The sequence below is a fragment of the Spodoptera frugiperda genome, chromosome 31 (genome assembly GCF_023101765.2).
Source record: "Spodoptera frugiperda isolate SF20-4 chromosome 31, AGI-APGP_CSIRO_Sfru_2.0, whole genome shotgun sequence".
In the NCBI taxonomy this organism is placed as follows: domain Eukaryota; kingdom Metazoa; phylum Arthropoda; class Insecta; order Lepidoptera; family Noctuidae; genus Spodoptera; species Spodoptera frugiperda.
In genome coordinates, this window is record NC_064242.1 from 2,754,567 (window position 1) to 2,778,226 (window position 23,660).

At 37.5% G+C, this 23,660-nt stretch overlaps 3 protein-coding genes across 5 annotated transcripts in view; all 3 read left to right on the top strand.

The window, feature by feature from the left end:
- The first annotated feature begins 37 nt into the window (after positions 1–37).
- LOC118276261 (mitochondrial proton/calcium exchanger protein) lies at positions 38–13,997 on the top strand. The gene is made up of 7 exons (XM_035594508.2): positions 38–207; positions 663–1,888; positions 2,171–2,441; positions 6,845–6,992; positions 8,673–8,946; positions 11,770–11,946; positions 12,796–13,997. Exons 1-7 carry the CDS (start codon positions 162–164, stop codon positions 12,928–12,930), a joined length of 2,277 nt encoding a protein of 758 aa, XP_035450401.1. The 5' UTR covers positions 38–161; the 3' UTR covers positions 12,931–13,997.
- A 435-nt stretch (positions 13,998–14,432) lies between these two features.
- LOC126912917 (uncharacterized) lies at positions 14,433–22,165 on the top strand. Of its 3 annotated transcripts, none has more exons than XM_050707351.1 (4): positions 14,433–14,600; positions 15,027–15,394; positions 15,772–15,866; positions 16,768–22,165. In XM_050707351.1, the coding sequence occupies exons 3-4, from the start codon at positions 15,777–15,779 to the stop codon at positions 18,673–18,675; spliced, it is 1,998 nt and encodes a 665-aa protein (XP_050563308.1). In that variant the 5' UTR covers positions 14,433–14,600; positions 15,027–15,394; positions 15,772–15,776; the 3' UTR covers positions 18,676–22,165. The 3 variants fall into 3 exon arrangements, with proteins under 3 accessions (XP_050563308.1, XP_050563310.1, XP_050563309.1); XM_050707352.1 differs by lacking the exon at positions 14,433–14,600 and adding an exon at positions 14,754–14,930; XM_050707353.1 differs by lacking the exon at positions 15,772–15,866.
- Positions 22,166–22,404: 239 nt separating this feature from the next.
- The window catches only part of LOC118276266 (leucine zipper putative tumor suppressor 2 homolog), a 108,637-nt gene continuing 107,381 nt past the window's right edge, over positions 22,405–23,660 (top strand). The window contains exon 1 of the mRNA XM_050707358.1: positions 22,405–22,635. The gene's annotated coding sequence lies outside the window, so the exon portion shown is untranslated. The remainder of the gene's footprint in view (positions 22,636–23,660) is intronic.

Consider the following 23,660-nt stretch of genomic DNA (forward strand, 5'->3'; position numbering starts at 1 on the left):
TGAACGGAAAAATTAAAAAATGTAAACATTGCTAGTCTATATTTTTCATCTGTGCTTTGGACTGTGATTCTTCTCGATTGTCATGGTGTACTAAGGGTTGATTTTGTTTTTGTTATATTTTCAATATTTTCAGTAGATAAAGCCTACGAATAGAAAACATTATGAACAGATTAATTATTAACCAATGTCGATGCATCAAAAAATCGAGTAAGTAAATAATATTTAGTAGGAAATGTCGTATAACTTTGTCTTAACCTAAAGCGAAGCGGATTTTGATTGATTATTATGTACACCTTCGTATGACTTCATCGTGGAAAATATTAGTTTTACATAATGGTACCATGCTTTGTTATTTGTAAATAGGAAGTATATAATTGGTTGTGACAAGAACTAACAACATAAACAATATTATCTAATTATATTTCTAGTTTCGTCATGACCGTCACATGGTTTCCGAGGTTCTTTTCAGATATAAAATAGATCAAAGGTGAAATATATAACAGGAATCACATTTAAGATTACAGCATCCTCAGGCTTCTTATAATTTTATTCTAAATAGATTCTACTCGTGTTTTGTCATGTCTATAAATACTATTATAACAAAAATGTCCTTTGTTGACAAAGTTTGTAATTTTCATGACATATTTTTTATATATTTCTAGCTCTACTATGGGAAAACAGGCAATATCAGAACTTTCCATATATAACACTCTCAAGGTCATTGTCATATTATACAACACAGCCTATCGGACTGCATCATGATATTACACAAAAACCATACAATACGAGGATCTTATACCATCCTGAGTTCATCAGGACTTTTACCACAAGCAGATATCATTTTGACAAAGAACCATTAAAGCCTTCCTCAAAGGTTGAAGCCACTGTCGAAACTATAAAGAAGGGTATTGAAGAACAAGAAAGGCTCCCTAGAAAAGAGGAACAGAAAAAGAAGAGTCTGAAGGAGCGTATTATGAATGAACTACGACATTACTACCATGGCTTCAGATTACTCTTTATAGAAGTAAGGATCTCATCAAAATTATTCTTTAAAATCTTAAAAGGTGACACATTGACTCGAAGGGAGCATAGACTGCTAGTCACCACTATCGGTGATCTGTTTAGAATGGTTCCATTTATTGTATTTATAGTTGTTCCATTTTTGGAATTTGCACTGCCTTTTTATATCAAACTGTTCCCAAATGCATTGCCATCCACATTTGAGAGCACAGATCAGAAGGAAGCCAAGTTAAAAAAACATTTTAAAGTAAAATTGGAAATTGCAAAGTTCTTCCAAGAGACATTAGATCAGATGGCTCCACAGGCTAGTAATAGACATTCAGAGCTGGCTAGAGAATTCTCTAGTTTCTTCAATAGGATCAGAACATCAGGAGATGTTGCAACCAGTGAAGAGATTATGAAATTCTCAAAATTGTTTGAAGATGAGATCACATTAGATTCACTACAGAGGCCGCATTTAGTTGCTTTGTGTAAAGTGTTGAATGCATCAACTATTGGTACAAGTGCCATGTTACGGTTTAATCTTAAGATGAAACTGAGGTCACTGGCCGCTGACGACAAGGTTATTGCTAAGGAGGGTGTGGAGACTTTAAACTTTAGTGAGCTGCAGCAAGCTTGCAGGGCTAGGGGTATGAGGGCTTATGGTGTGTCAGAAGAGAGGTTGAGGAAGGAATTGAGGAACTGGCTGGACTTGTCATTAAATGAGAAGGTGCCACCATCTTTGCTGTTGTTGTCAAGGGCCCTCATGGTGCCAGAACATGTACCAACGACATACAAACTGAAGGCGACGATATCTGCTTTACCAGAACAAGTGGCGACTCAGACTAAGGCTGCTATAGGAGAGAAGGAAGGAAAGTTGGACTTCAAGGTAACATATCATTTGTTTGAAGTGTTATAACTATTCTGGACTTTCTTATAACAAGTAAAGTAAATGTTTACAATAACTGCATATTAAAGCACTTAGTGCGGTCCATTGTTCTCACATGGAATTCATTTATGTTTAAGTACTAGCACTAATTAAATTCAATCAATATTTATGATTGAAAAATTGATTTCCGTAAATATGGTACAGTATAAATAATATTATTAGAGGAAAATATTCAAGGTCCTTACATTTTATATAGCTAAAGCATTTTAATACTAATTCCAGGCTAAAGCAGAAGCAATCAAACTGGAAGAACAGAAGATCAAGGAAGAGATGAAGGAGTTGCAGGAAGCAGAGAGAGAGAAACAGATCCTCGAAGCTAAAAAGAGAGAGAAAGAAGAACTCAAAGACAAAGCTCCCATCATTGACACTCAGATTCCTCCCGTTATGGTAGACCCAGCACCTGTGATTGTCATTGAAACTCCTAAACCAAAATCTGAGGAAGGACTCTCTGGCAAAGACATTGAAGTTATCGAAGACGCTTTAGAGAAATTAGGTAAGGTTCTTTGGCACTTTTTCACATTTTTTTTCTTGGTACGGAAGTTCAAGTTCATATTGAAATGCTTCTAATTACGTGTTCTCTAGTTTTTGTCATTCATATTAATAGAATTGTGTACGACATGTGCACAAAACGTGCTTGTACGTCATAGTGTTTTGTATGGAGTTTTCAATCGGTTTTCATCGCGATACACATCTGTTAGTCTATTACCTTTTCCTTATCTGTTGACTTTAGTGATCTGTGGCGGTTGACAACGGCTGCAACGTGCATCCGGTTTTAACTAGATCCATACATTATCATAGAGTGCACATTGCTCCCTTTGATTTAATATTTTACATCGTAATGATACATGAACTTGCGGCTATATATCTAATCCTATAGTATTTTTCAGACTTAATTTTGGTGGGGAAAATATTACCGTATGTTATAATTATTTACGTAAGATACATAAACATAAAAAATGCTCTTTTGTCGAAAGGTAAATAATCAGATACGGTTTTGGTTACAATTATCTCCTTATCGATAAAAATGGCTACTAACTTGATAAGTTTACGTTACATCTCAATAGTAATTGTGATTGTCAGTTGTATGTATGTATTTGGCAACTACACACATAGGTGCAAAAGTAATTAAAGATTATGGCATTTTTGCTCTTATGTTCTTTAGTAATAAAGTTCAAAATTATGTACCTAGAGGTGCAAAAATGACAGTAAATCAAAAATTCCGGCATTGTTGCTCTTATGCCGTTAGGAATAATGTTCAAAATTGGATAACCGTAACGATGTGGTGCATATGATAAATCGCGATAATCAATTTATGTGTTTTCAGTATTATGTAATACGATTATTGATAATGAAACTCCTTGTAGGCCAATGCCGTGGTCTAACTACTACAAATTATATGTATCAATGTTTTGGCAACATGCACCAACGTTTCTAGGAAATAATCTAGATATTTTAGTACTTACAGTCGGAAAACTTGTGCACTGAAATTGCAGACGATGAATCATACATAGTAGGTATAGGTTTAATACTACATGTAAACAAATACATCTCTAATGTTAGATATGTATGTATATAGAGTTGATATAGAGCTGTATTTTATTGTATGACGGAAATATTATACCTACTTGCCTAGTGACTTACTTTGTATATCTAACAATGTCATACATTATAGTCTATATCTGCTATCTGATATCTTAAGTAGTTTTCTTGTGTTGTAAATTTTACTGCATACAAATATCAGCTTTATTTGTAGAGATAATTACGATTCATTATTGGTTAATTAGTGGCGGTATCTTGATCAATATTCAACACAATAGACATAGAAAACGATTTTTTAATTAATTATTATGTTATTAACTTACTCATGTGACGAGGAACTCGACTAGTTTCTATAGCCTCTAGCATGTCTTTAAACTAGTCGAGTTCCTCGTCAAACAGTTACGTGATTAAGCCGATAACATAATACCTAATTTAGTATGTCTCACGGAAGTTATAAGATTTTTTTAATTACTGGAAATACATATTTTGAGTAAGCCATGGCCAAATAATTATGACCTAATGCAGCGTCAATAACTTCTTTATCTTCTTAGTTTCTCCTGCCGATATCCTAAGCCACTTGAAGTCAATGCCCTTGCAGTGTCTTCTTCCATTACAGTCAACGTAATCACATCACAAATTCCTTGTTTCTTTTACATGAGTGCTATTTATATATTACCGCCTTAAAAAACTGGGGGTTTTGGCCGCCCAATCCAACCAATCTAAGAAGTTTAGGAATTTTCCCAGTAAAATACTGTATAAAGATGCATAAAGAAAGATGCTTATAATGTTTTTTTACTGCCTTGAAAAATCTGGGGTTTTTGGTCGACCAATCCAAGAAGTTTAGGAATTTTCCCAGTAAAATATTATTTATAGTTATTAGCGTAAAGAAAGATGGTTATATGTTTTCCTTATCTGAGATGGTTTTCCCTATAAGTACCTAGCTAGTTGTGGCAGAAAGCCCGCCAGCGCTGGATCACCTCGCCAAGGTCACTTGTTGAGGATCCTCCGTTCACCTTTGATTTGACGTTTCATTTTACGTATTTACTACTGTCTCATCTCTAAAGTGGTGACCCCCGACGTGATTGAAACCAACCTTCACGGAGCAGATCAGCACCGTCATCCTCATCGCCATCTCCCTCACCCATCACTTCTCCGCTGAGCGGTAATCAAGTCGCAGCCAACCAGCACCCTCGGCCTCATCAGGGACACCACCACACGCTACATCGAAGATATGCAGCCTGGTTCTTCCCCACGGCCTCATCAGCGTCTAGGCACAGCACTCTGCCCACGGTCTGAGGACGTCTTCCTCCCGTCAACGCAGACGCCAGCCACTACGCACCTACCCTCGCAGCATCAATTCCCCGACTCACCGTGGGACACTGCGAGCTTCACTACTCCGACTCACTGGAGTATCACCCTGCACCGCTCACCCGACTCACTGGGCTATCAGCGGCACAGTTCCGACTCACTGGAACTAAGGGGCATTCTACACTGGTTCTGGCACCGCTCATCTCAAGCATCGACAGCCGTCTCAACAGGATCGACCCCCGGTCTTCGGGGGAGTGATGTGGCGACACATTGACAAGTAACAAGTGACAGATGACAGAAGGCGCACATAAACTATCGACGAGCAAAAATCAACGGATGACGTCATAAATATCCTGCATCGCACATATGAAGTTTACATGCGAATTAACACGTATAGAAAATCCCAACGAACAACAGTTGGGCAGAAAGCCCGCCAGGCTGATCACCTCGCCTGGTCGGAGGATCCTCCTTTTCTTAGGGAACTTTACTCTCTGTTCCCTAAATATTTATTAGCACAAAGAAATATTTTCTACCGCCTTGAAAAATCTGGGGTTTTTGGTCGACCAATCTAAGAAATTTGGGAATTTTCCAAGTAAAATTTTATTAATATTAGCGTAAAGAAAGATGGTTATAAGTTTTCCTTATCTGAGATGGTTTTCCCTATAAGTACCTAGCCATTGTGTCGGGAGTTTGGGAGCGTTGGATCACTGCCAAGGTCAAATTTGTTGGGGTCGTCCGTTCACCTTTGATTTGACGTTTCATTTTACGTATTTACTACCATCTCTACTCTGAATTACTGGAAAATACCGTTTTCAGTGCCAGATTTTCTTAAAGGAATTTTATTTTGTTTTTAAATTTTATTATGACTTGTTTATGATTTCTGTGAAGTATAAATTAGGATGTTATGGTTTATAAATGTCTAAGTACAAAATACAATATGTGTAGTTTTGGTAAACGATTATTGCTTGACTCTGTGAAATGCAGTTCATTTACCTTTTTGATATTATAAATAAGAAATGCGATTCAAATATCACATTCATGTGTAGGTACTTGAATTCGGAAATACTTAGAAAAATATCAATTTTCCAATCTACTTCAATACTAAATATACAAAATGCAAGTACCTAATTAATGTTTATTCATTACTTTAGTATTTTCATTACAACTGAACTGAACTCAAACACGGAAAATAGGATATTTACCGTGTTTATCAGTTTTTGAATGAGTTTCCGATAATTTGATATTTCGGCTACTGTTATTACGCGAATGTAATTGATCAAAACTAAAAAGTAAACAAAAACTAATAAACATGGAAAGAGCGAGGCCCCGGGCGATTGCCCTGTTCGCCACCCCCTAAGGCCGCCTCTGCTAGTGACCATGTCAGTTTTATTAACTTATATGTTTAGTATTTTATCCAAATTATTGCTTCCCCGACTACTATTTACAGTAACACTCAATAGATGTTTAGTACATAACTATTTAATCAATAAACATACGATTTCTCTGTGATTACGTCACTTCACACATAGATACGTACATACGTGAAAGTTCCATAGCTATGTTATGTCGCAATCCGAGTTACCGAAGGTCATGTAGTCCATCAGTTATGTTTATTACGTCATACTTATAAAAAACATACATAAAATTAGAAAAAATAATAAGCATTTTCTTTGTAAGTTACGTTGATTTGTGATAGGAAGTTTAAAACAATGTATGAGAGGTGTTTAATATTTAAACAAATAACTTATAAGAGTTCTTTAAAAAAATATTTAAAACTAGGTGACCCGACAAACTTCGTACCGCAACGAAACCTTTATTTTCTCACTTTTTAAACCTTTCCTGGACTTCCACAAATAATTCAAGACCAAAATTTGCCAAATCGGTCCAGCCGTCCTCAAATTTTAGCGAGACTAACGAACAGCAATTAATTTTTATATTTAAAATTTAAAAACCCACCATCTTATTACCTGATTCAAGATTTTTAATAGAACCAATTACAAATCAACCCTTAGAATTATTAATAAAATTTTTTTTTTTTCTAATTTCCAGCTGAACAAAAGAAGTCGTTACTTCTTGAAAAGGAGAGCATCCAGGAGTTGAAGGCGGAGCTACTAGACTACAATGAGGACGTCAAGGAGATGCAGGAAATTGTCAAGACGAAACAGGCAGATCTTAAACTTTCTAAGGGTGCTCTCAGGTATTCTACATAGTACATATACAGATGAATATAATAATCACATCATCACTTGACTGCACGGTTGGCGCACGGAGCAACTCTTTGTGTGATCCACAAATTGCTGTTTCCGGCCTGGGTGCCATGTATGTGAACTTGTATGTTTGTAAACCCACCTACGACACAGCAGAAAAATCGTAATAGGGCAACCTTTAAAAGAAACGCTCACGCTCCAAAATGTCTGGATCCATCTCCGTTTCTGACAAAAACACCACAAGGTTAATATCGATCTTTTTGACTAATTTTGGATTGAGACTGATTATTAATTTCGGTAGTAGTCTGTTACTGTTGCGACGGTTTTGGATATTTTCTATAAACAAATATGGAGTATGGAATTTTGTCACTGTGGGCAAAATTTTGGACTTCAAGAATCGCAAAAGGTTTATTATCCTAAGTTCTAAAGATTTTCGTTTTATTCACCAATAGGCCTATTTTAGGCCGTTGATAGGCATCAACGAGTGAATTTTGTATTTAATAAAAATGTCTAATGACTATTCATCAGTAAATAGTTGATTCGACAAGAGCACTTTTGCTACACTTGCAATCCTGGCCGTCCGCGGTAAACTCGATCACGGCGGCTCTCATTCCATGCTTTTTAAAATAGTATTTCCAAAAAGTACGAGTTCTACTTTATTAGGTAACCCTACAAAACTGTAATACCTTTTTCGAGTAACAACATATTTTAATTTGTATGAGAAACATAATGCAACTTGCTGTATGTAAAGCCTATTCATGCATTAACAAGTTCCTACACTGCAATCTGCATCGTCTAATTGCGTCATCAAGAAAGGGGATTTAGTTATTTTATTAGATAGTAGATAAGTGTCTTATTATCAATATTACCTACATTCTGTGACATTTATCTTTATTGATTACATTTACTTGATCGATTAGCTATTTATAATAACCAAATTTATATTCTCTTGACAACATGCACTGGGTAGATTTAGAATAGCGATAATGTCTTTATGTCACTTAAGAAGTGGTCCAAGCCTTTAATGTTAGAGGATTATACAACTGAATGTGATTCTTATCAAAATCCTGTTTCAATAACTATAAGACTTATTTTAATCCCAATCGGGGCTAGTGAACTTTTTCGAGCAACAGATGGCGTTAATATAGCAAATGGTCAGTTTGTCCAATCACTACAGTTGTCAAAAATTTTAATGACCAATGGTGTGACACTAGCTAATTCCTTATTGGAATTAAAGACGATAGGTTCACACTAGCTCCATCTGGTGAGCAATAAAACGGTAGCTCTCATTTATAAGTACTACAATAACTAACTATGTTATAACATCGGGAAATGCCTTTAAGCCAATTTAAACGAACACCTAGCTTCACAGACAAACAGACTGACGGAAAAAATCAATTTGACGTTTTGTTAGGGCCTAATTAAGGATTAATTGAAATAAATGCTTTGACTTTGAAAGCAGTCAAATCAACAGTATAACACAAAATTACAGTGCAACAATACTACCTACTTTAACTAATATGGTATAATAAACTTGTAAGAGCGTATTTTTAAAAGACTCAACATATTCTTTAAAATATGTTGTTGTGTGTTCATGAGCGATGCTAATCAGTTACCATCGCCATCTCATTTGCCCCTATCCACATTTTTAATCTCTCAATCTTTTCCAGATTATACAAGGCAGTCAATAACATGATAAGCAAATTGGATGCGGCTTTAGCAATGCTGGAAACAAAAGAGAAGGCTTTGAAAACCACACTAGAACAAACGAAGGCTGAACCACAGAAGGCGAAAGAACAACTGATTCAAATTGATGAACTGATGCATTCCATTAAGAGCCTACAGAAAGTGCCTGATGAAGCGAAATTGAAACTCATTCAGGATGTGCTGGGAAGGCTGGATGATGATTTCGATGGGCAATTGAAGATTGATGATGTATTGAAGGTACGTAATGTGGAAATATATTATAATATTGACCTTTTCTAAGGAGGAAAATCATCCGAACACTTCTCCCGTGTTGGGTGAGGCGAGAGGGAGTGTCAGACTCTTACTGACTAAAAACCACCCCGTTCCTACACCTGTTTTTCGAGCTGGAGCCCCGGTAAACCCGCTAGATAGTCCACAGCTCCAGGTCGGGCATGGGTCCTATTTGTGGTGATTCGATGGCTGTTTGAGGCGCACGGGGAACGCGACGCGCTGTAGGCTCGGATAATATCAGCGTTATAATAGATTCTGTCTCTACGGTGCAATCATAAAACCCCTGTTGTATCAAGAAATGGATGGTCAGTGTCGCTAGAGCTATAACGGTGCCTTCATCAAATTTCACACAGACAACCGTTATAAAAACTTAGTGATGAAAGACGAGCATGCATGAAAAGACTGATGACTGTTGATCAAGCGAAAGAGGTGTGTAAGAATCGTAGCAATTGACGTTCCATTGTCTCTGCCTACTCTCATGGTAGACAAGCGTGAAGTTATGTATGTATGTGGATGATCACATAATTATATCTGCCAGAAATAGTATGTAAAAAAAACTATGTCATTACTGACTGAGACGCAATATGTAATGTAATGTTACAGGAAGTTGTAAAGTAAACATGGTCCAATTTCTATCATATTTTTAAACAGCGAAATGTCTCTAAAACATTCTAGACATTTAGTAATGTCTGTAATAAAAATAAAATCGTATGTTTTTTATCTTGAATCTAAGACTTGAATGAAAGACCGATAGCAATACGTTCATTTCACAAAACATTCGATTTATAATTTAGTTCATAGGAATTTCACCAAAAATTCTTAGAAACTGTATAACATAAAGTACTTTTTCCCATATTGCCAATTGGCCACGTGGTGGGCAGGTGTCGAAATGACCTAGTGTATTGTCAAGGTCGCTATTTCTTTTTAACACGTTGTAAAACACGTGACTGGCCGCATATAATTCCTCGCGGGTGATTATAAACGCGATAACATAGTATGTGACCTCTTTCTACAGAGAACGCGAAACTTCCGTGTTATCACAGATTAATAATCTTCACGGTCAGAATTAAAAATATATTAGATTCCCTCTCCTTGATGGAATTCTAGTGCTTTTATGCCTTTGAAAGGTTGCAGTTTTTTGTAAGATACAGATTAAAAAACAAAAAAAAAAATGTTAGACGTTAGACTATACGGGCTTTGTTGTTGAGGAATGTCAAGGTTATGTAGCAAAAAAGGCAGGAGATTTAAGTAAGATTCAAATAAAACCTGAAGCTGTACGCAAGGAATAATAATTTTGTTGAATACTACAAAATAATTCAATACAGATCTTTCAAAACAGATTTGAGAGATACATTAAAGTTGAGTCTGCCGCACATGGTTGATAATAAATCTATTTTTAACTGAAATAATAAGAAATACAGTATTATTGCTTCAAAACAAATAAAGTAGCTCCATTTCTCCAATGTCATACACAAAGATACATTGGTAGATATGTATCTACCTACCTAGGTAGATACCTAATAAGAATACACAGATGTTATGTAAACAAACATGGTTATTGACTCTTTAAAATGTGGTAAGGTCAGGACAGGACGTCTGTCTGTCTGCATAGGTCGTTGACTTTACAATTCGCAATACTTACTCATATTTTAGTTTCAATATTTTCGAATAACCTCCCGTCGAGACGAATCTTTATAATTGTTTTAGCATTAAATTCACCGAGGGAAGTGGAAACTATCGTTTTCTTTTTCTTCTCCTCTAATAACATCTTCTGATTTGTTTCGTTGCGGGATCCAAGACAGTCATTCATTTCCCTGGGACGCGCCGGACTTCAGTGTTCTGGTGTTTTCATGGTTGTATCTACTGTAGATCCTGGCTTACAGGAGTTGCAGCGGTATGGGAGGTTGTGGCGGGATTGTACAAAAAAAAAATGTTTTAGAACAATAGAATGTTTTTCTCAGTACATTGCAAGGACGAAAATGTGCATTGGTTAGTGCAATTACAATGCCTATTAATATAATTGCGTATACCTATTGGTATTTTAATACATAAAATGTCGCTTATCACCCGTTTATCAGTTGCCATTATTTGAAATTACATAGCCTTGGAATTTTATAAAACATGCATACTTTGTTGAGTTCTTATGTAATGACGCATTTTATATAGGAGGCGATATTGAATATTATGTATTACTAGCGACCCGCCCCAGCTTCGAATGGGTGCAATGGTGATATATTATGCATGTATTATACATATAAACCTTTCTCTTAAAACACTATCTATTAAAAATAAACCGCATCAAAATCCGTTGCGTAGTTTTAAAGATTTAAGCATACAAAGGGACATAAGGACAGAGAAAGCGACTTTGTTTTATACTATGTAGTGAAGTAGCTACTTACATGTGTATGATATTATAGATTTGTGGGAAAATCACTTGGCTAGCTGTTTCAGTCAAAAATAAATGTTCTAGTCTGTCTGGTTTGCGCTTTTTGTTGCAATGATGTCAGTAACATTTTTAAACAGAACAGTTTTATCCATAGGTATTTTGTGAGGGTGTATGTCTGTTTTAAATGTATAGGGTGCTACTTTAGCTAAGAACCAATTTTAAAAGGTTTGCAGTGCCATATTCAATGCTACTTTTTAAGTCTGCTTTCGCAAAATTTATAAACCAACTATATTTTAACACATTGAACGCCGTGGTGGTCACAGGTGACCGACGTTAGCGGAGGATTTGCCTTCAACAGTTTTCTATTGGCAGTCAAAGACTTAAATATATTTCCAAAATTGCAGATGCTCGAAATAATAGGAAACGAAAACGTGAACCTATCTGAGAAGCAAATGGCTGAGCTGATCGAGTTGCTGGACAAGGAGGAGATCCTTGAAGTGGAGAGCAAGATACAGAAGGCGCTCGACAAAGCAGCTTTAGCCGCCAAAGAACAGGACAAACCTAGCGTCTCCGAGGGGAAGGTAACTCATTTGCATCTATTAACTTACTTAAATCTTTATAGTTTCTTATAGTTGAAATTCCATAATGAATGTTATCTTGATGGTATATACTTTGAAGTTCTAGTCTATAGGCTCTTTGTTAGACTCAGTGTACATTCTTTTCAATGTTGATTTCATGGACTCTTATAGATTTGTGCTGAACAAAAAGTACTTTTCAGGTTGATGTAGATTGTATTAGGAAAATCTTTTTATAAAATAGTTCGACGCTTGGGTATATTTTTTGTAGGCGTTATAGATAAATGTTTTAGTCTACAAAACAGATTATAGGTATACCTACCTATACCTACTTCTGTTATCTCTAGCGTCATTTCATATTCGAGTGCGCATTTCGATGTCATCAAACTTTATCTGGTAGTCAGCTGTTCTCAAATATAATAAGGAAAGGCCACTCGTCCGATAAGAGTGTTTTGTGTCAAGCAATGTCAAAATATGTGCTAGAATTAAATACATATTTTTATAAACATTAACCAGACTGAACCGAATAACTGACGCAATTTAATTCGATATTAATTTAGTTGCATAATTGAGGCGATAAAATCATCTCGAATACGGTAGTTTCCAACTAATCAAATTCAATACTTTTATCGAAATGTCGAAACCGTTACTTTTCTATGAATTTTGTAAGAGATTGCAACTTAAGACGTCATTTTTTTTGCGTCAAATAGCATACTTACTTCTCTAAAATTCGCTAGAAAAATTTATGACTGAAAGTACGATCATTTTGGGTTATTTTATTGTATTGAAATGTTGAAATAATTTATTTTCGACCTAGGAAACTACCCATTTCTATAGTAATTTTTATTGTTACAGAGTTTATTCGACATAATCCGAGAAGCTCAGAAGAGGCGAGAAATGAAGAAAGCAGCCGAACAAGAGGCTCTTGCCAAGAGCGAAAGTATCGTCACCAAGCCCGAAGACAGCAGTAAACGGCCGGAGAGTCACTGAGTAAAGTAGATCTCCTTAGTCAAGGTGTAAATATATTAGTGGATTGTTCTTACTCATCTTTACGCCTTCCTGCTGGTTTAGGTGACGATAAATTGGCAAAGATGGCGTTCGGCGTTTGTATTTAAACTAAGATGCGTTCAAGCATGTGCAATCATCACATTTCACCAAGATATAGCAGACAGTTCATGGAGACGCACTGCCTGAATGCATCTTGTAACCGCATATAGCATAGCTGTTGTACTAGAGTAACGACATCAAAAAGATGTAGAGAAATTATATAATTAATTACGTTGATGTAATGTGTTACCCTAATGACAATAAGCATTTTGTAACATGTAATCAATCACACACGAATATGTAAATAACGTATTACTTGCTTTATAAAAAAAAATATTATTTTATTATGTTACAATTTAATTCTTAACTTTCCAGGCCGTACAAAGTCGTTTCGTTGTTGTTACTTGTAATGTTTTTATTTATTCCTGGTTATTTTTGTTTCATATGTATTGTATTACGTTGATGCATTTCTGTGATCGCTATTCAGTTTAAGTTTTATTTTAGTTTATTTTAGTGGTTATATCAAAAATGTTGCGCACAAATTGTGGAGCGATACACTTTTACTTCTTTTCAATTTTGAATTGGAATGAACAGATACGATATTACTGATACTGGTAATTTTTTAGATACCTGATTAATATATTATGTAACTTTGGATGTGTATATTATGTATATTATCTGTAAATGCAGAGTGCTGTTCACAACAGTTTACATTCAGAATATTGCTTTAACTTACGATTGTACGATAATTTATGTTGTATATCAAGTGTTGAATATAGTAGACTCCTAACAGAGTAACCACTTAATGAATGATTCGTACCTATATAATATTTTTATTCAATCAATTTTCTGCTGTTCAAATGTAGCTCCAATTTCCTTTTACCCTAGGTACTAACAGTATTGGTAACTTTTCCAACGAGTCACTGCTAAGTACATTGATATACTTGTATTCGATGTACTAATAAATAAAGTTATAAAGAGTAAGAGAATAAAGAGATCGATGAAAAATATTTTCTTGTTTTATTCACGCTACATTCGTGGCTTCAAACACCACAGTGCACGACCTTCAAAGATAATAGTCGATACCTACGAAATTATCCCTGAACTAATATTTATTTTAGAGTACCTATTTCACCTAGTCAATCCTAGGATAATTAAAATAAATTATTATTTGAGATAGATCAATCCTTGGACTTTGACCTTGTTATACTTATCGTACTGGTAACTCCCACGATGTCTAAAATATCTGTATTTTAAAATTCCCGCGTCATGGCGGCGTGAAAGTTGAACATATCCGGTTTGAAATTCTAGAAGCTCATTGGTTGATACGTAACATCGTTTTACGAGATTAGCCAATAGTCATATTTCAACGAATCACAAGGTGTATGAAATGTACTCACGGGCTGTTCCGTCGCCATCTTGAATGATTTTGAAAAGCGAAGCGATGCGATTGGTCAATAATGAGACGTCATACCAATCTTTTGACGGAGTTGCGCAAAATAAAATAATTTTGTGACTCTCACTCACTCATTGCGGCTGCCATGTTTTTTTTCATGTGGGGTGTGTGTGTATTGATATAACATGATAGTTTAACCCCGTATAAACTGTTACAGGTGAGTAATTTCCATTAATTCTTGTTGTTTTATGTGTCAATGCGGAAGTAAGTTCATGGCGCGTCCTTAGTGAAAGTGCATCATGTAACATCGCCGTCTATTTGTGAAATTGCATCGTATCGTAGATGAAATGAGTAGTAAGAGTATGACTCAGAGCAAAACGACGATGAAAGAATTACCGTGGCGCGCGTGATAGTACTCTTTGTTGATGTATAGCAAAAAGTGTTATTCGGGTGACGTTGCGAATGCTAGGAGGCTTCGTCCGCGCTCACCCTCGCTCGGGTGACGTTTTGGCGCCATCGACCCATTTAGCACGGCGGGGCGGGCATGGTACTCACGGCACACGAAATTCTTTGTGCTTACTATATCTCAATGACCTTTGTAACAAAACAGATGATAGTAAAAGTAAATCGTTTTATTTTGCAGAATCAAGGGGTGCACGTAGTGCGTCATTTGTTATTAGCTAGTGACAATGCGATTGCATAAAAATTGAAGCAAGCGCTGCATTAGGAAAAAAAACTGACCCACTAGCAAAGAATAGGCCAAAGAAATTAAGGATGTATTAGTAACGGAGGAATTTAAGGATCGATTTATATCACACGGCCCACGGCGATTGTAAAATGGACTCACGATTATTGTACAAGATGATGGTGTTTGATAACGGCAGACACTATCAAGGACAGGATGCGTAAGCATAAGAGAGAGAGCCAGGCGTTTGCCTGCTGGCCTGCCACATCAAGAGAAATTCATCAAACTCCACACTCCATCATCTGATATCCCCACACTTGGTACAGGTAAGCCGCACTGAATACTTATCCCATACTCAGAACATCATCATTGCAATCAATACAATGTAAATATTATTTGTAAAGTCACTATCATATTTGTATTCACATTTGGGCAACAAGAATACAGCAAGATTGTAAAAGCGCTACAGATATTACGAGCAGCCAGTGAATACCTTATTAATTATTATAAACTTGTAAAGAATCCATCTCCAATGACATGCTATATCACCAAGTATCTTGCTATGATCTGTAGTTAATAAATGATAGGCTAAAATAAATATCGTAACCAGTAATGAAACTAATGATGAAATAGTGATTAGTGAACTTGTTAGTGATCAAATAATAATCAGTTTGCACTAATTATTGTTTTTTCGACTGTCAAGAGGAAATGCAGTGCTCAGTAACACTGGAAAGTGACCATAACAGTGGGAATGTAAAAATGAAGACAATTAACAATTATAAGAATCCTTACAAAAAGGTCGGTTTTGCATCTATTCCAATGTTATATGTTATTTTTATAGGCAACATGATATTGTTTTTTTGGTTTTGATAGTTGTGACCAAAATATTATTTTGTGTTTTCCTTGTGGGAGTGATTAGTTTTGTTTTTTGTTTTGAAACATGTTGTCCGAGTGTACAGGAAGTTTCCTCCTCAATGATTGTTGCCTATGAAAGCACCGCACCACTGTATTTTGATGTCCCCCTTGGTTTGCACACTATTTTAGGAGCATCACTGCATTCTTCCTTTGTTCCATTGTTAAAAGCTACTTGTAATAATTATTTGCATTATCATTGTGTGCATATATTTTTTATTTATTGCAACATCATATTTTTAGTGTATGCAGGATCAATCCAGATAAAACATGAAAATACCTATTAGTTTTTTTTTTAATATTGTGCAATGCTATTTTTCCTTTGTTATTTTGATAAGTTTTTCAATAGTCTTTAGTCTGTCACACATTTAAGTTCTTTCATTCTCAGTTATCCATCCATTTTATTATAGTGCAGCTGGTGTTAATAATATAATTTAGTAGTTCTTTCCAATATTTTTGAAGTATGCAATACATACATTCTTTATTATGTTACTAAAATCTACCTGTCAGTTTTATACAAATGTGAGAACTTGTACTTTGGAGAGTTTGTTAATTAAAACATAAAAAATATATGTATTGTACCTAGTTGAATATACTTGGATATAAGATATCAGTTTATGAATTAGGAATATTTATGGATTCCAGCACGTCAATATATCCCAATCTGTATGATTTTGGTTTGTTTTGTTGAGTTATTCAGTGCTGATATCTGTACTTATCCATTACATTACAGTAGCACGCGAATTAATTTGATTTTCTTTTAACATTATGAATAAATTATTTCCAGGAACCTAATCTTGACAACATTGTTGATCAACTGTGCACACGACTTCAAGACATCAAAGATCAAGAAAGTTCGTCACGAGTAGGCATGCCCACGTGTTCCGTAGAAGAAACAGAAGCTGTTCGTCGATATTACGCTGCGTTTCCGGCTTTAAAGAAAGGTCGAGAGTCGCCATTACCATATTATCTCCCACCGCCGGCGTGGTGTCGTAAGTCAGCGCCAGATTCCAATACCAAAATGCAAAGCGAATTATCAGTAGCTAAAGATTGGAATACTAAAAACAAGAAACTAACCTCGGGCAAGGAGCGTCGCAACTCTTACCACGGTCAAAAGAAGAACAACAAAAAGCGTTGCAACAGTTACAGCAGATCCTTCGACAGTAAAGAGATTCTACCAGAGTGGGTAACTCATGAAGGCGTCTGGGATATGGAAACACAGGATCCGGTGAAAGAGTTTATCAGAGCCATAGCATTGGACGAGGGTTACGGTACGTGTGAAAACACTGTTACAGACGAGATCAAAGAAATTTCTCAAGGCAAAATTAGAATGAACGAAAACATGGTGCCTGAATGGGACGACAGCCTCGACTTTGACGCCGAGTGGGTCATCACCGAGGACCTGAACCCGCGTGTCCGTACGCCCATGGAGGAGGAACTTTATGCCAAGTTTGAGGCTAAGTTCGATCGCAGCATTGAAGCTCTGTGGTCTAAGGATCAGAACACTCCTGATGATGAGTACCAGGACCTTCCGATAGACTTTCAAGATCTGCTGTCATCACCCTCTGACCGCCTGTTCGCTGATCCGTCCGCCGAGAAATGCAGTCTCATATCCCTCACGGAGAGCATTTGGTCTACCGAAGCTGCAGATTTCCCGCCTCCGCTCGACCGCGGGGATACACCCTCGCGTATAGCCGACGCTCTGCATGACCGCTTCCGGCCGCTGAACCTAACCGACGTCGTCGAGCCGGAGCCCCGCGAGCTCGAGTCGTTCGCTTTGTACGAAGGCGACGAGATCTACGATGCATTGAGCACAGTTGCCAATACGATGCGCTCTTTCACTGCGATCAATCATAGCCGTGATCGCAGCGGCTTCGTCGAGGTGCCGCCGCGCCGCAACCGAGCGCTCGGCCTCCGCCAGCACAGCGTGGCCCGCGAGCCTCCGCCACGCCCGCCGTCCCGTCCACGGGAAGACCTGCTCACTTCTGCGCGCACTCATTTTCGCCCCATCCGCCGCGAAAACGATGCTGAGCCACCGCGCTATGCCGACGGTGACACCTTTGACATCTGTGGTGATCCGGACACCGTCGACTTCCATCGCAGCGAGTCGGGGGGCTTGTATCTCGGCACCGGGCAAGAACGTTACCTAGAGTACCGCGCCACACGCAGCATCGATTACGGGCGTCTCAATCTCACGGCGGCTCAACGCTGCCCCGACCTCGACGAGCCGGGGCTGCGACTGCGCTTCCCGTTGCGGCAGAGCGACGCGGGAGTGCAGACCGACACTCCAGCCGACAGCGCGGCGGCCGCGGCCGCAGCCGCGTGGGCGGCGTGCGAGGAGTGCGGCCGCGCCGCCAAGAAGATGCGGCCCAGCGCCGCGCGCTCCATCTGGAGCGAGCGCACGTGCCAGCGCTGCGCGCCCGCCGCGCCCGCGCCCGCCGCCGCGCCGCCGCCCGACGAGCTGTCGCGCGAGTGGGAGGAGCTGCTGTCGGACATCAGCGCGGCGCACGCGCAGTACGCGGACGGGGGCGCGGGCGGCGGCGGGGGCGCGGGCTGCGAGGCGGCGGAGGAGGCGCGCGCGGACCGCAAGCGGCGCCACTCGGCGGCGCTGCGCTGCGCGGCGGCGTGCACGCACCCGCACGCGCGGTTCCTGCCGTGCTGCACGCTGGCGCTCGACCGCCCGCTGACGCGTTAGACGCGCGTCCTGTGTAGTTCCCTTCCCCGATGTAATACCGTGCTGCACTCTGTATATATCCCCCGCCCTGTTTCCTTCCAGCGTATTGTTTTATGTCAACAGTGAGAAATCGCCAGCTTTTCATATTCGAAAACGACGTACCGTAATCGGTATCGAGATGATGTCATTTGTGGCTCGATTGCTCTTACAAGTGGCATTAGAATGAAAAAGTTAGCAATAATAATAGGATTAATTAGCGAAGCCTTAAACGTTACTTTCTCCAAGTGTAGGGTTGATGTGGTACAAAGGCGAAAACGTGCTAACATATCTTATGATTGTAGATATTGAACGGGAAGGAGGAGTTATATTGTAACGTTAATTTTAGTTCAATGTTTTCTTTGTAGAGATTTCATATTGATGTAGGAATGTTTGATGGAATGCTCTCGCTTCACTGTCGACTTTCGACGAAATTTGATTTCTATGCAAAAAATGTTATGGTATTATGCATAAAAATAATGGCCTTGAGGTGAACAGCAGCATTCTGCACGTTATATATTTATTTTAAAATGTTTTGTTGGGAAATATACATATATTTTATTTGTTTTAGTTCAAAAAATCTGTTATAACGAAAAACGAGGCGATCGCATTCCACAGCAAACATGATAGGACGATTCTAATATAATTCTTACAATAATATCGTCCCGACTTGTTTAATAATTTGTTAATATAAAGTATAAGTAGAACAGGTATTTTATTTTTGTTAGTATTTTTCGTTTATGTTTCCAAGCGATCTAAATTCATTCAAAATTTTATATCGTAAAGTAAATTGTTCTGTTTTCTTTTGCAACATTTTTGAACGCGAACATTATGTAAGGAGATGATTAGACGCATCTCCGGATGTCCAACGGTGGGTACGCCTTTCGGCCGTCGTTCGCGAAAGATGTACCCACCGTTGAATTGAAAGTGTTTCCAAGCCGACATGTCGAGATGCGGCTTTGTGTCCGAGGTTCGAACGAGATCGGAGCGGACAGTTACGTTTTGTCCATGTTGATAAGTTTTACACGCGGCGATTTTATTGATTTGCCGTATTATATAACGTAGGGTGGCAGGCGCGAGGCGGGTTAGTGTTCATTGTTGATGCAGTGTTGGCCCGCTGCGTTCTGCCGGATAGTGGTAATTCAAGGTGTTAGCAGTTTTGTATGAAGCTGGACTATGTTAGTGGGGGGCACCGGAGCCCCCTAGAGTGTCGTCGGATGCGATGAACTAAGTGTCGTGCTCTTCTTTGATATATGCCTGGTCGCCGCTGATCACCGTTTGCGGACGCACGTTTTCCTACAGAAAACGAATGGTTAACTTTTTATAAGATGTATCGGCAGGCCTTGCGTTACAGAGGGCGGCCCGTCGAACGGTGAGCAGCGGTGACCATCAATTGTAACATAATTTACAGCTCCATGTATGGATTGTAACAGTTCATATAGGCGTAACTGTTATTATAGTTCATGTAAAACATAAGAAGTGTATATGTTATATTTTCGTATATTTTCATTTTACAAGGGGTGCTCGGTGACGGCGCGCTATTGTCGCGTCGCGTGTACAGCCAGTAGTCGGCCCCGCGCCCGCTGCGCCGACCTTTACTTGTTCTGTGCACGGCCCCCACAACTTATATTTATTTCATTTGAAAGCCTTGCCTAGTTACAATTTCATATAAAACTTTAATATTCGTGCATACTTTTCTATTTTATGTGTCGTGTTTTATATATTTATTTTTATGTAGTGTGATTTACTTCTGTTTGTAATAACTGAAAACGGAAAATGTAAAAAAAAATATCATTACAAAATTACATCAGGAAGGCTATCCTTGTATATATTTAGTATATTGTGAAATTAATGTATAGTCATTTTCAGTTCTCTTAAATGATGTATCATTATATGTTCGCTAATTCTTTTGTCAATTTCTTTATCTGAAATATTTGTTATGTTCCGCGGGTAGACAGTAGACACGTGCACCAGTTTACGACTCTACAATGTTTCAGATATTGAAATGTTCATGTACTGTCTAAAGCTACGTTAATAGAGCGGTTGGGTATTTTTAACTCATTCAACTAATTAATTCACATTCATTTTTTCGTGTCACGTAATGTATTTCATTTTCTCTGTCATAAGTTCATATTATATTGTACTTATTCCATTAACGATATTCGCTAAAGGATACCTCGATAAAAAATATATGAAAAAGTAAAAAAAAAGTATAGATTCAAGTTCGCATAAAATATTATGTTTGATTAGTTATTAATCTAAATGTAATGTGCCTATGCACTTGATTGTCTGATTGTCCAGAACAACAGTGGATGATTATTGTTTTCCAACGAGTGTTGAAGGAATGTTTCAATGCTCGCTGGAAAACAAAAGGAGCTAGCCACGGTATTTGGTAACGGGGACTTATTATAATCATTGACTAGCCAGACCAAAGCCAGCTCCTTCGATACTGAGTGGGATATGAATAAATCTATCGAGACTAATCATAACACCTGTCCGATATTCATTCGTCTGATAGATTTATCTATGTCCCATTAAACCGAGCCTTAGGAATCACTTGCTTCAACATTTTACGAACTTTATCACGTTGTTACAACGGTGAGTCATTGGTCGGCTGAAGCAAGCGCTCCTAAAGGTGGTCTACTGGTCCCCGACCATCAAAACACTTTTTATGAGCCACATGATCATTTGTAAGTGGCATAAGAACTTTGTCGTTAAAATAATAAGTAACTATTTGGTATTTCAACTTTTTTACTATCTGCAAGTAACCAATATTTGTTTGACACTGTACCTATCTATTTCTTATCGAGAGCAAACATGTTTTTCTGTGTAAATGTAATTTGGACACGTAGCAAATCAGCACACTTGAAGAAAAATAAAAAAAAAATATGTAGAAAAAAATCCAAAGTTTGTTGTAATGCTCTCTTCACAGAGACAAGTCGGCTTGTAACCGATAGCTAATAAGTGGCCTTGGTTACATGCATATTTGTTTACATTTCATATCAATTTATATCATTTTATTTTCTTTTTTGAAGTTTCGTAAAATCATTAGAGATTAAAAAAAATATCTTATAGGCCGGGGTAGGAGCAGTACACAAGGGATTACACATCTTAATTTCGGATCACATAACTTAAAATTGCACCGCAAATTAAGAGATGTAAAAACAAAGTTCACGATTTTTCTCACTGATAATGAATATGAATTTTCGATATTTACTAATTATTACTTATTGCGAAAATTGGCACCTTTATTTTGCAATGAAGTATAGTTTAATAAACGATGTAACAATAATAATTATCTTACCTATGAACTTGGAATTAGATTGTACCAGATTCCTATTTGAAAATTGTTAATTCATTTAGAAGTGGTTGTCCCTGAAAATAGTTACCATTTTCATTAATACGTTAGGTTGTGCTCGCTACTCTGGTTCTTGCCACCTGTGGGAAGAAAATAAAAATAAACGATCGATCCACATTTTGTTTTTTATTTCTCATACCAACTTACCTTGAATTTTATGAATACATACATAGATTGGGGTCTTCTGTAAACATGTTACCGGAACCTCCAAGAAGTCTCGAGATGTAAGAATTAGAATAACAATAAAATAGTGGGCGAAGTTGTCGCTCCACTCAAAAAGCTAAACTTGAGTATAGCTTCTCTGTCTTTTTCGCGCTCGCCGGCGCAAACGAGAAGGCGCTATACAAAAACCACGGTTTACACTTTCATCCATTGAAATGCACGCGGTGCTTCGTTGCGAGCGAGACGCCGGTTCAAAATAACAGTGAACCGTCCGGTCTTATCGAACTAAAATAATAACTCAAAGTAAACGGACGTTGCAGTGATACGAACAGATTTCACGTGTGATATTGTGTACCTATTGGACGCTGTTAGTGTTTGAACTGTTGTAATCAACGGCTAGTATTTTTCTTGTTTTTCGGAGAAAGGTAAGAACTTTTATTTATCTTTCAAGTTGAATGGCTCGGTTGAGGAGTTCTAACAAGATTTATTCTAAGGAGATTATTCTTCAGTCTAGTTTATAACCGATAACTCACTGAAACAATATTACCTATTTATATTCTGCGTGATTATGAACCTTCTAAGCGAGTAGCCTAGCAGATAGGCACCAACTTAGGCCTTTTCTGACTTCACACATTGTTTGATTCCGCTAGTAAAATTAGTAAATAAATAACACAATAAATCTATATTAGAACCGTTATACCTAAGTCGGTGATGTCTATATTTTTTGCAACATAGAAACAAGAAAGTCTGGTCATAAAACAGTATTAGGTACCGACAGATTAAACAAGCTTACTGTAGATGTCCTCGAATCCCTTATATGGAATCCTGAACTGAAAATTGCAGCTACCAATCGACTTGTAGCTATAAAATTAGGTAGTAAATGGGAGTGACAAAGTTGGGAACAATACACAAAACGGTAGGTAAAGTGAGTAATAGGTACCTATTCATAGAGTCTGATTTCTTTACGTATTAAATAAAAAGTTAGAAGATTTTTTGAAAACTAGGTAATAGATATTAGATTTGTAATCGTTATTAATAAGTGCTGATTTATATGAAATGGAAAACAACATACTTGACAACCCTTTAATATCCACATAGGCTCTTCAACTTAGTGTTAAGTAAGTGTTAGCTCTAGCCGGCCTTTGAAATGTTCAGGCAGAACTTAATTAGTTATTCAATCTCTCACTCAACGGATGTTGCAAAGCCTTGTAGAATATAATAATTTCATAAACAATTAAACAGAATGTAAGTAATCGCATTTAGTAATTAGTAATAGCCTTCTAAATTAAGGTTAAAATAAGTAAATAGCTCTATAGAAAGATTATTTGAATGGTCATCTACATTTCATGAAAAATTAGATTATACATTGTCACTACCATTCTACAAGGAATTCACAGTAAATAGGTACCTACTTTTTAGGAAATACTCCTTATCTTATGAAAAAAATATA